Raw genomic sequence first — 12419 nt, 5'->3', positions numbered from 1 at the left:
GTGTTAGGTCAGAGGTTGGACTCGATGATCTTGGAGGTCTCTTCCAACCTCGGTGATTCTGTGATACCAACTTAACTGCTAAATTATTGTGATAAGCATTTTCTTAGTTCTTTCTATCACAACCTTCCAAATTTAGAGGATAATTAATTAACCATTGGAGTTGAGTATAAGAAAGATACAGAGTGTGATTCAGGAGTTTAACGTCTGAGGGAGAAGAGACCTGAATTCCCATGTGCCTCACTTAAGTATTTTATAGGCTATATATTTAGGCTTCAGCTCTTTCCAGAAGAGATGGATTAGGAATAAAAAAAAAAAAAAAAAAAAGGAGAAAGAAAAAAAAAAAAAAAAAAAAGCTTGATAGGGGCTGACAAAGGGCCATTACTGAGGGGCAGCCGGCACAGAGCGAAGCGAGGGGACCCCACACAAAATGGCGGCGGGCAGGCGGCACTGCCACGCGGTGCTGAGGGAGGGAAGGGACGGAGCCTTCCTCCTCCTCCTCCTCCTCCTCCTCCTCCTCCTCGCCCGGTCCCAGCGCCCACCCCGCCCTTTCCGCGGGCCAGGTCGCGAGGAACCCAAAACCCCCCAAGGCTCCCGGGAGGCGGCGGCAGCACCCCGCGGACTATTTTGCGGCTCTGATCGGAGGCGGGGGGGAGGAAGAAGAGGAGGAGGAAGAGGAGGAGGAGCGAATCCCTCCGCCCGCCGCGAAGTAGCGCCGGTCGCGGAAGTCGGCGCTGGCGGCTGCCGGGGGCCGCGGCTGGGCAGCGGCGGCGCCTCCCCCCCCGGCGCCTTCCCCCGTTCCCCCGGCCCGGCCCCGCCGCCGCCGCCATGGCCACCCGCTCGTGCCGGGAGAAGGCGCAGAAGCAGAACGAGCAGCACCAGGCCATCCTGGCCAAGCTGCTGCGGGAGGAGGACAACAAGTACTGCGCCGACTGCGAGGCCAAGGGTACGGCGGGGGGCAGCGGGAGAAGGGGGGGGACAACCGGGGGGCGAGGAGGGAGCCGCAGGCGGCGGGGTGCGGGCACCCAGCGCCGCCCCGCCCCGCTCCACGTCTGCAGCGGCGGCCCCGGCCCCGGCCCGGCCCTGCCCGGTGCTGCCCGGCCGGGCTCGGGCGTGTGGCGGCGCTGCGGGCTCGGGAGGCGGCCCCCGGGCTGCAGGGGCCGCGGTGAGGGGACGGGGACGGGGAGGGCGAGGGCGCTGCCTGCCAGAGGTGCCAGGCCTGTGGTATTTCGCAGGTAGCCCTCCGGACCCGTTTGCTGGCACAGCTTGTTCGGGCCCCCCAGGCTGTGCTTTTCTGGAAAAATCGTGTGTTTTGTGCATTTCTGGCACTTGGGAATGCAGTCCTGGGCGCTGCTCGGTCCTTGCTGGCAGCTCGGCGCGGGTGCTGCTCCCCGGCACAGGCCTCGGAGCTTGGGTGCTCCTCCAGTCGTGCCTCCAGCTCTCCAGCTGTGTTTTGTCTTGGCTGATGTTTGCTCTTTCCAGCCACCACCTGGTCAAGCTGTTCATGAGTCTCTGTAGTCCTTGCCTGGTATCTTTTGCCACTTCAGTCCAGCAATGCTGATGCTTCCAGCCTTCTCCTCCCCCTACCTGTGTTATCAAGCATTTTCTCTGCACTGTTCTTTCTTTGATGCTTCCAAGCTTCTCACCTGTCCCAAGGCAAAGGAACTGGCAGAAAGCTCTTACTTCAGTCCGTGCCTTCTGTCCAGGTTCTGGAGCACCTACCAGTCCCTTAACCAGATGCCTTCTGCCCATACCTGCCACTTGTCTTCCATCTTTCTAGTAAGTTAGATAAGGTAGCCAAGTAAGTCAAAATTTGACTGCATTTCTAAAGTCTTCTGTTTTCTATTTCAACAAAACCTCTTCCTCCCATGCAGTCTTTCTGCGTGCTAAAGGTGGAGTGGTGAACTTAGCTGAGCCTCAGCTGTCCTGGGAGCTCCTGACAGGAGGTGGTTATACGTGGAGATGCCGTGTAGGTTTCCTTTCTTATGTTGAAGAAGTTTCCTTCCAGGCAGCAGAGCTGTGTGAGCAGTGTTGAGGTGCCTCCGTTATACCCTGGAGTCTGGAGTTTTGTATCTTTCCAGAAGACATGGTTCAGAAGAAAAAGCAAAATTGGTTTGCCAGCTGAAAATCAAGCCTTCCCGCCATCAAAATGTAATGACGCTGTTGAACTCCTTCATTGTACCATTCCCTTGTTGAAACTTCTTGAGGAAAAGAAGTGGAGGCTGCTGCTTGCAGATACAGCCAGCTTTTTCTTTCTCCTGATGTTTCACACTTGACCCGTGGTTTCGATACGTGCTGGTGGCTGGCAGAGGTATGGTTTTGTTAGTCATGGCGCACCCGGATGTCTGAGGCAGCAGTTTTTAGAACGGCTCTGCGAGGAAACCAGGTCTGTGAGCTCTCCCCAGGCTCTGGCAGTGGCCTGCTCCACTGCATGGCTAGCAGCACCCCTGTCATCACCAAAGGTGTAATTACAGGCTGGAGTTCCCCGCTGCCAGTTGCACTAGAGGAACTGACTTCCCTTAGTCCTACCTTCTGGAAACTGACCTGTGAAATTGTTCATGATGAAATATTGAGGACTTCTCTGGTGTGAGCTCCAGTTCAGACCTTCTGTTTCCTTTTGGTGGTGTTACTGATTCTGTTTTCATGGAGCTATTGTCTGCTTCGGCTTAGGTTACTTTCCTCTTCATGCAAGCTTTGCTTCCTTGTCTGGCATCCTCCTTTCTGTTGGCTAGGATTCCCCGAGTTCAGTTTATTCACGCTTCCATGAGTTGCACTTGCACCTTGGTTCTTCCTCTGCCGATATTCAAAACCTTTCTGCCTGGTAGGGCTTTGCAGCTGCCTAGCATCAGCCCAGATTCAGCGCGCTCCGAGCTGAGGCGCAGTGCCTGTCATCGCAGATTCCTTCCTCTCGCTGGAGATGTTGCAGTCTTCCCCTGGATCTGAAGCCTCAGGTGCTCTATTTACCCTGGGCTTCTGTTCAAGTAGTTGCATCCAGGGGATGTTGTAACCTCACCCTGTGCCTGTGTATCTCTATTAATTGCTGTTCTCTGAGGCCCTGGGAGTTCTCCAGCAGCTAGATACCGTCTAAAGCCTTGTGAGTATCCTCTAGCCCCTAACCAACTTAACGTGGTCCCACTTGCATTTTTATCACACTTTGCTTTGACCACAGCTACCACTAAGGCTTCTCTGCTGGCTTTTACATCTCGCATCAGAAAGGGGATCTTTGGAACTTGTCCTGATCCACTCCCAAATCCCTGAGTTGGCTCCTTGCTCTCTGAGGACCTTCTGCACTGCTCATGAAGAAGTGTTGAGCGTGCACCTTTCCCATATTACTGCCTGCTTGCTCTGTGTAAGAGGATCTTTCTTCTTTTTAAGAAAAAACGTGTCTTTCTCAAAATGATAATGCCATTATTAATAGTGATTGTGTATCAAGAAGAAACCCATCCATGGCTTTCTGGCCTACTTCTTAACGTGTGAGGTACGTGGATGAGTTAGGGATTATACCTCCTTGCTGCTTTGTTCTGCAAATCCTTCAGAAGGTGGAGATACAGCTGAGGATGCATCTGCCAGAGTAGGCACGAAGCAATAATTAGGACTGCTGACTCTGGGTACAGCTTGTGGAAGCGTTTCTTATTCTGTATTTGTTTGAACTGTTGGAAGAGCTGCTGGGAACCTGACTGCCACTGCTGGCACGTGTTGGGAGCTACCTGCTGTAGGGCCGGGCTGCAGTCACTGTCACACTCCCCACTGCACAGGAAGGCTCGATGCCACCTCTGTGGGGAAGAAACCTCCAAATGAAATGCTCTGGAGCTGTCTCTGCAGCCACTGAGGTTTGTGAAAGAGTGAGGAGAGCGGGCTGACTTGTGACAGTTCTTGTCTGCGTGCTGACTGGTCTTGGTGTCCCTGTCTGAGCAGCTGTAGGCTGTAAATGTCTTCCTAATATTGTACTACCTACTCCTAGTATTTGGAGGAAATGCTAAGGCATGTAGGCAGTAACTTCAGTGATCCTGAGTTTCTGAAAGAGACGAGCAACTGAAATTCCCTCTAGTGCATCACTGCGTGGTGCAGCTCTTCGCAGTCCTTTTCTGTGTGTGGGTGGGTAAAGCTGGCAGGAACTGGAAGGCTCTGGGAGAGAGAAATAGCTACAGATGCGTGAGGCAGGCTGTGCCGAAAGCCACCCTGAAGCACCTGTGTTTTGTGTTGTTTTTTCCCCACTGTATAGCGAGTCTAAATGCATTGTTGCTATTTGTGCTGATGTTTGAGTCTCCCAAGCAAAACCAGCCCTTACGGATCTCTCAAATGGAAGCACAGTCAGAAAGCATCACCTTCTGTCCCCCCTTTGGCTATCAGGGTTTGCTCTTTCCGTTTATTTAGTGCCTCGTTGTAGCGTGCCAGAAGTCTGCCAGGCTCGTGGACCTGCTTGGCAGCAGGTATGGCTTGGGCACTGCCATTGAACAGCAGCGCCTCGAGTACTGGGGATCTGAAGAGCGTGACAGAGCCCCCGGGGAGATGCCCTTTGTTAGAAAGGGTCGAGGTGCTCACCGCTATCAAAGGAACAGCCACGTGAGCAAGAAGGTCTGCCCAGTAAGCTGAAGGCAGGAGACCTCGTGCTGGGGAGGCTCTGCTGGCTGTTCCTGACAGCGTGCAGGTGTGGGACGTGTTTGAAGGCAGTGTGAGCCTACTCCAGCATCTTGTCTTTCTCATGCCTTGCATTTGGATGTTGGCTTTAACCCAAAGGTGTGGACTTGTGAGCTCTGCTGGGGAATTCACGTGTCTGTCTGTCAAGAAGACAATTACCTGGCTTGGCAGCCCCATTCGATTTTTTTTTTTTAAGCTGGAGCAGTTACAGTGAAGTAGTTGGAAGCTTGCAGATCTTGTATAGACAATTTGAGATGCTTTGGACCATCAGAAGAGGTGAATAAACTTGTGTCAGCTGTTTTATCATTTTTTCTTAATGTTTGCGTCTAGTGCGATGAGGTACGAAGCCTGGATAAACGATCCCTTACCTGAGCTCTGGCAGAAAAGGACACATTGACACTGCTTCTTAAACCAGATACAATCACAGTATTAAGTGTTTTTCAGTACATTCTAGTTGTACTGTACAATTCTTAGATATTTGTCTATGAGCGATGACTTGGTCTTTTTTGTCTGAAGAAAAACAAGTATGGGCTTTTAGGGAATGTGGGGAGAGACCGAACAAGAAAAATCGCGGTGCTGAAATTTGTGCAGTCAAAGCCAATTTCTACAAACTTGGCTTTAAGTAAACCTAACTTTAATTTGCCTAATCACCTGCCTTTCGAAAAACAAAAAAAAAGAAATTGAAATGGACAAACCAGCAGTCAAACCAAGCTCCTGCTGGGCTTAGCTGTTCAGACTCCTTTTTTTTTGCAGACAAACGATTCTTGGGTTTATCTTCTGTGTCCGGGAGACCAACTTAAATGCAGCTAAGCCTCAATGTCTTTGAAGCTACTTCTGCTCTTTGCTTGTTTTGGTGACCGGGGGTCTCAGCATCTTAATCTTGCTTCTATACTTTAATTGACTGCTTCTCCTTAGGCAGTACCCTGAAGCTTATGGCTAACTCTCAGCCCACTGCAGCAGCGCTGGAGCTTTTGCCTCTGGCTGCCAGTGTCAGCACACTTTTGGGTCAGCTCATCAACGCTATTAGCTTGATGTAGCATGAGGTGCTGGCTGCTCTGCCTCCCGGGGTCAAGGCTTTCTCCTGCCTCCAACGGTGGAGAAACTGCTGAAGCAGGACATGAGGGCAAGTGGAGCAGAGTTCGCTTAGATGGGAGTTGAAGTCCACAACTGACAGCTCAGGTGGAGCCTGAAGGTCAGGCACGGAGCAGAAACCAAGCAGCTCGTGGTTGCACTGTGGTACCTTGTCCTAGCTGAGGGCTTCTACAGCCCCTGTCCTTCCAGGGTGGGCTTTGACCTCTAACAATAGGAAGGAGCTGTGCCGCAAGAAATCCCGCAGTTCATCTGGTTACATTACTATTTTTTCTCACCTCTTCGCAGGACATCACACCATCGAAGACCTTAAGGGACCAGAAGCTCTGTGCTCTCTTGCCACTGTGTCTGTAGGGTTTTTCTTTTTCCTGGTCCTCTGCTGCTACAAGCTGTGCCAGCCCTTGATTTTTGTTCTGTTCTCTCTGACCTTTTGCTTGTCTCATGCTTGCATGAGGCTGAAACTTTAAGAGTGAGAGCTGGGAAGTTAACTGCCTGGGGTGAGATACGAGCTCTGGAGGAGACGCTTCTCTTCCCAGCTGGGAGAGCGTGGTGGCACTGGCTCATAACCCATAAGCAGGTGGAACGGGGCAGTGGGGTTGTTGTAATGCTGGGTGACTCCACTGGTGGTCTCTTTACCCTTGTTTTGGGTTTGTTTCTATCTCCTGACTCTCAGTAAAGAAAAATATCCTGACACGAGCCCCAGGAAATCTGTTTAACTTGGAATAGAACAAGGCTTGTTTGCAAATGCCTATTCCTGCTTTTGAAGTTCTGCGTGCTGCCTGAAGGCGTTTTACCCGAGCCCACAGCGGTGTTTCTGTAGAAGCCCCATTCTTCGGCGCTTGGCAGAGCTCGATGGGGTGAGACCCCAAGTGGCGTGGTGCAGCTTTGAAGTTGGCCTTGTTTTGACGGGAGGCTGGGCGAGCTGACCTTTGGAGATCCCTCGCAGCTTAAATCTCTCTTTGACTTTTAAAAAGAAGTGCAGGGCTTGTGTAGCTGGTGCTCTTGCACAGCTGCAGCCGTCCTTACCGTGGTTTGCAGCCCTACATGCAGGAGCACGGGCCTCTGCGATCTGAGCTGTTGCCTTTGTGCCGACCATAAAAGTGGGGCAGTTTCTGGAGCAGTGGTGTTGGTGGGCCCATCTCCTGGCCTTTCAGTGCAGGAGGTCCCAGAGCTCTTGGCCAGGAGCTACCGGTGTCTCCCCCCTAACCACACCTCACCTGTGGCCCTGTCACTCCTCGGTGACACGAGAAAGGGGCCGCTGCAGGACGCTGCTGAGGCCAGATGTTGATCTTTGCTCTGTTCCCAGATCTCCTCTCGTGGAGCTGAGGCTGTTCCCGTGCTGTGAAGCTGTGAGATCTTCCCTCCTTGGTCCCGATGAACAGCAGAGCAGCGTTGATGCAGCCTGAAGCAGTCCTTGTCAGAAACACAGAGGAAGCACTTAGACACGTTATGTGACAAGTAGGCTTGCAGGGAGGGACCTTTCTTGGAGGGGTGGCTCCCTCCTTAATCCGGATTTCCTGAGGGGATTTCATAGAGTCAATTAGCAGCTATTACTCTGGGGTAGTCAGAGGTTAATTTAGCTCAGGTGTTGCATCTTCCCTCACTGGCTCACGCAGGTTCATTTGAGCATGATTCAGCCCTACAGTACTGACAGAGGTGCTTTGTTTTGTTCTCTCTGGCGGCTTCAAGTAAATTCCCTGAGACTTAATGAGTTTGCCTTGCCAGCAGGTAGTGTTTGGTGAGATCTTAGTCTCATGTTGAGGTTCTTGGAGTATCCCTGTTGGGTCTGCAACGGCTGGAATCCAGCCCAGGATTCAGGCACAGTAGCCCTGGGCTACCAGAAGTCTTTTTCTGTCAGAGCACGAGCCTGATGAGCTTAGGGGCTTACGGGTCAGGGCTAGAGGGTAGCCCAGCAGGGGTGCTGGTGTCTGTTCCTGGCCACCTGGTCAGGCAAAAGCAGGAATGAGAAATGAATACCTTCCTCAGGCAGCTTGAGGGCTGACATTCATGAGCCATGGTGCTCGTGGGGGACTCAAACCACATCAGCAGGAAAGAGAGGGCTGGAGAAAATGTGGCCCTGCTGTTGGATGGGGCAGGGGACCTGGTGATGAGATAAAGGCTGAGGCATCCGTTGCCTTCTTCACCCTGGTCTTTACTTGTTGAATTGCCTTCAAGGAATTCTTTAGGTGTCAGAAATCTCCCTGGATCTTAAAACTCCTGGTTGGTTCTCTGGGTTGTGACTAAAAGGGATACCCTCTGCTCTGCCTCAACAACTTCACTCAACTTAAAGCTGCTTCACCCTCTTTGTGGAAAGTTACCCATTCAGATCGAAGCTCGCTATCTATTTTATGTTTATCTTTCTTTACAGTGGTTGATTGTAGGGTATGGAGCAAACCCTTGCTTACCCTCCACTCCTGCATCAATCCCTCACTGCTTTCAGCAGGCAATAAGCATGTATGCGGGTGTCGAGGCGTTCCTGCTTGGTGTAAGGGTGCTTGCAGCGGGTGCTGAGCTCCTGCTCTGCTCCCACCTTACCCCAAGCACCCCAAGCTGCTCCGTGTCCCCTCCCCAGAGCACCCGGGTGCTGCTGTGCTGTGGGGCCACCGTCTGAGGCAGAGGAAGAGCTTGGCAGCGTGGAGAGCATCCCAGTGCTCCGAGCCTGTACCAGGCACGGAGAGCTCTCATCCTGCAGCTGACAAAAGCGGAGATGACTTCTGTGAGGAAGGTGAGAAAGTGCCCAGGTCAGCTCGCCCAGCGTCTCCCTTAACCTGGCCCTTCAGCAGCTCTGCCTGCCCCGAGGGAGGCGCTGACACCCTGCACGTGGCCAGAGCAGCAGGAGCAGCAGCAGCACCGCTCAGGCTTGTCGGAGCAGGGTTGCCAAGCAGCTAACTTTGAGCTGTGATTTGGGGAAAAAAGTGGCTCTGTTCCTTGAAGCTGTGCCTGGCTCTGATTTCTCTGGCAGAAAATGGCTACGCTGGGGAGGAGCCGTGCTCCTGGCGTGGCTGGGGAAAGGAATTTGGTGTCTGGGTTTGGTGGCTGGTTGCTGTGCTTCTCTTGTATGCTGTTGATGTATTGATAGGATTCCTCAGGAGGATTAAAGGCTGTAGTACTGTAGGAATTCCTGCAGAAGGAGGTGGAAGTGATTTATTGCCCGTAACCTGAACGCAGCAGAGCTTGCAGGTGGAGTCAGAGTGTGGCAGTGAGTCCAGCTGGGTTCAAGTAATAAATCTCAAATAAACTTTGTGCTGTGTGCTCAAGTCAGCTGGGTTTGTTTGTCATCCATGACAATTTCTAGAAACAGCCAGTGTGTGAATAAAACCCAGTGCTTCTCTGTGTAGCATCTGACTTCTCTAACAGGGTAAATACCTGTGGGACATTGGTTCTGTTGCCTGTTACCTCTAGATAAGGGCAAAAACAGCCGTTCCTTCAAACATAACAAATGCCATACTTAACATTCACGCTTCAGACCTTCAGCAGAAATTGTGTGCATCTCAGCTCCCTTCCTAGGGGCTGGTTAAGCCGCAGACACCCCCACCAGGCGGACTTTGGTCTGATTACCAAGCGACACCTACGTGGCTCTTTCTAGTGGCTCACTGAGCTGCTGAGGGCTGCTTCGGTGTTTCAGAAAATCACAATCCTTTCCTAAAATCACAATCCCTTCCTAAGCTCCAGGCTTCACACTCCTTTATTAAGCAATCTGCCTGGGTGCTCTGCTCACACAGCAAAGGGCCTCTGAGAGTGATGCTGAACGCCCCTTGTCTGGCTCGCTGTAATTTCCATGGAGTTGCTGCTCTTTAAGAAAAGTTACTCAAAAAATGTGCTTTATTAGCAAAAAGATTGTCATGTGTTTGGTCTTCAAGACTTAAGAATACAACAGAAGAAATCCAGGCTCCAGATTACATGCTGGAGGATCCTTTCAAGTTTTGGGAATACATTTTGAGAGCTGATACTTCTCGAGCACCCTTGATGCCACTCTAAACACTTATTTAAATCGTGTATGTGAAAATAAAGGCAACTGATTACTTTGGTGGATTATTCAGTTTCTCTTCCTGGCTTCTGAAGAAACGGATATTTTGCAACAAGTATTTTCCAGCCACAACTCTGTGTCTTACTACTCGAGGAAGTAGTAACCATGTTTGGGGTGAAAAAGCTTCAAAAAAAAATGAGCTTTTTTTTTTTTTTTTTTTTTATCCTTTTGAAATACAAATCTAGTTAGAGCCTGTGTGAGGAGCACAACACTGTTGGGCCACCTCTTTGGGCAGCCTGGGCCCCCTGTCCTGCCTGTGTCCCCTCCCAGCTCCTGGGGCACCCCTGGTGTCCTTGTGGGCAGGGCAGCACCAGGAGCAGGAGAGTCCTTGGCTCTGTGCAAGCACTGCCCTGCAGCCACTAAAACACCCACGTGCTATCAGTGCTGTATCAGCGATGCTCTCAGTGCTTAGCTATCAATTTCTAAAAACTTTTGTGAGACCTTACTATCCCCTAAATTATCTTTTATTTTTGAATTACAGAAGGAATATAAATTGTTCACTTTAAAAACAATTAAGCCTTTCAGTATTTCCTTGCTGACAAGGGAAAAATTGCAGTCAAGACCACCTCCAGAAGCCTCTTACCAGTGTGCAATGTGCTCCATGGCCGTGTCCTCTTAGAAAACCCCAGGTGCTGTTCAGAGGAAATGACAGCTCGCACGCTTCTTTCTCGCGGCTTGAACTCTGACACGAGCAGTGCTTTTTCTCTTTGCAAGCAAACAGGCCGAGTGAAGTCAGAGCACTGCTCCTTAACCAAACTGGAATTTGATTTCTGGAATTGCTGGCTTACTGCACGTGGCCGGGTTGGCACCACTGATGTTTCCCATGCCGAAGGGTTTGCTTTTTGCCTTTCCAGAGGGGATGCTGCGGCGTGCTCCTAGCCTGTGAGGCTGAGAGGAATGCTGGGGCAGTGTCCCGTGCACAGTGTTTCAATGGGGAATGTGTTTATTTAAACATCATCATCTTAGAAATAAGATGAGCAGGAAATCTTGGTGATACTTTGGGAACAAACCTCCCAAAAGCCATTATTGATCTCTCTTTTCTGTTAATATCCCACGAAGACTGGCCAGCCACGTATGGGATGGATGGATGTGTATAACTTCACACTGAACTTGGAAATACTGCGTTTTCATTTGGTAAACAACTTAGCGTTTGCATCAAATCAGTCCCTAATTTGTGGTGACATTATTATTGTTATTTATTTTGGAAAAGCAGACATCTCGTGGTCTTAGCCAGTCAAACTCAGACTTTTAGTAACTGGCTGTCAGCAAGGCCAAAATACTTGGATTCCATCTCTTACAAAATTTCTTATCTAGTAGCAATTTGGTGTGAGTAAAATGCTGTTCATTGCAAGAACAAACTGACTTTTCCTGTGTGGCTGCGTGGCTGCTTCAGAGCTGGGAATAAAACCAAGCTTAGGGGCGTTGTTGTGGATGACTTCAGTGAAAAATGGTTATCCAGATGGGAGAGAGAAACTTGGGGGAATCCTGTCCTTGAAGCTCTACGCCACTTACCAGATTCTGGCTAGCAGTAGCAAACTTTAAGTTTGTTCTCAGGTTCTGGCCTTGACTGTGTCAAAATCACCCCAAATCCTGCTTTGAGAATAGCAAGGTCTAAGGGAGGCATAAACTAAGGACTGGAGCCACCCTCAGACCTGAACCTGTCCCGTGGCAGAAGCAGCTCTGCCTTGCACGTGGATGAGAGAAGGTAACTGGTGTGATAACACCACGAGATGTTTACATAGTTTGCTGGTAATTGTATGTAGCCTGCTGGAAATGGTGACGTGACCTCTCCTTTTCCTGATAGAGGAAGAGTCTCGTGATCAGGACTGAGCTTCAGTGAAACCTGTTGTAAATCTGCCTTTGGTCCTCTTTCCTACTTGGTCACTGAACGTCCCAAGTGTCATGTTTGACACAACTGTCAAAGTACAGGCTTATTACTAAGCCAGCTACGAGAGATTTCTCATAACGACTTGGAACAACCCGTTCTGTGGTTCTGCAGATCTGTTTAAGCTACAGACTTCTGTCACCTTTTTTTTTTTTTTTCGATATAAAAGAGCTTTTTGCTGGATGCCTTCACATCTGAAAAGAACAAGAAGAGTGCACTCACATGATTTTCTTAGCCTTTGAGTATAAAGGTAAAGCAGGGAAGCCTCTGCTGCACAGGAGAAGAAAGAGCTTACTGTGGGGAAAGGCAGAAGAATGAGCGTACTGTGACACAAGACTGCCTCAGGCTGTTTGTTCCTTTTAATCAGGAACTAACCCAGTGCAGCAGGTGGTAGGTAAATAGTCCCATATCTTCAGTTTGTAAGACTAAAGGTTCAAGGTCCTCGAAGAAGTCTTTATTCAAGAGTAAAGATTCATGTGTTGTGGTTCTTGCACAATTTCCCTTGCGTAAAGGCCTTTGTGTAAGATCCTCAAGATTTTTGCTCTTTCTGAGATCCGGTCCTTAATTCACAAAATCCGATGTATTTCTTCACGGCTTCTTCTTCTTCCTGACTTGAACACTTAACTGATTGAATAGGCATGATTAAGATCGTAGTTGCATTATTTTTTGGTTCTGGGGTGCTTTTTGTGTGCGTGTTTTGTGTTGTGTGTGTGAGAGCCTGAACCGTACGTGGTAGGAGGTGGTGGATGGGGTTCTTCTTTCAGGGGATCTGAGCAGCTTCCA

General features: G+C 50.2%; 1 protein-coding gene across 1 annotated transcript in view; it reads left to right on the top strand.

The window, feature by feature from the left end:
* Positions 1-603: 603 nt before the first annotated feature.
* The window catches only part of SMAP1 (small ArfGAP 1), an 83159-nt gene continuing 71343 nt past the window's right edge, over positions 604-12419 (top strand). Inside the window, exon 1 of the mRNA XM_032184099.1 lies at positions 604-943. Within this exon, the coding sequence (XP_032039990.1) occupies positions 826-943 (118 nt within the window). The 5' untranslated portion in view covers positions 604-825. The remainder of the gene's footprint in view (positions 944-12419) is intronic.

The sequence above is a fragment of the Aythya fuligula genome, chromosome 3, assembly GCF_009819795.1.
Source record: "Aythya fuligula isolate bAytFul2 chromosome 3, bAytFul2.pri, whole genome shotgun sequence".
Lineage (NCBI taxonomy): Eukaryota > Metazoa > Chordata > Aves > Anseriformes > Anatidae > Aythya > Aythya fuligula.
This window is presented reverse-complemented; position numbering and strand designations above follow the sequence as displayed.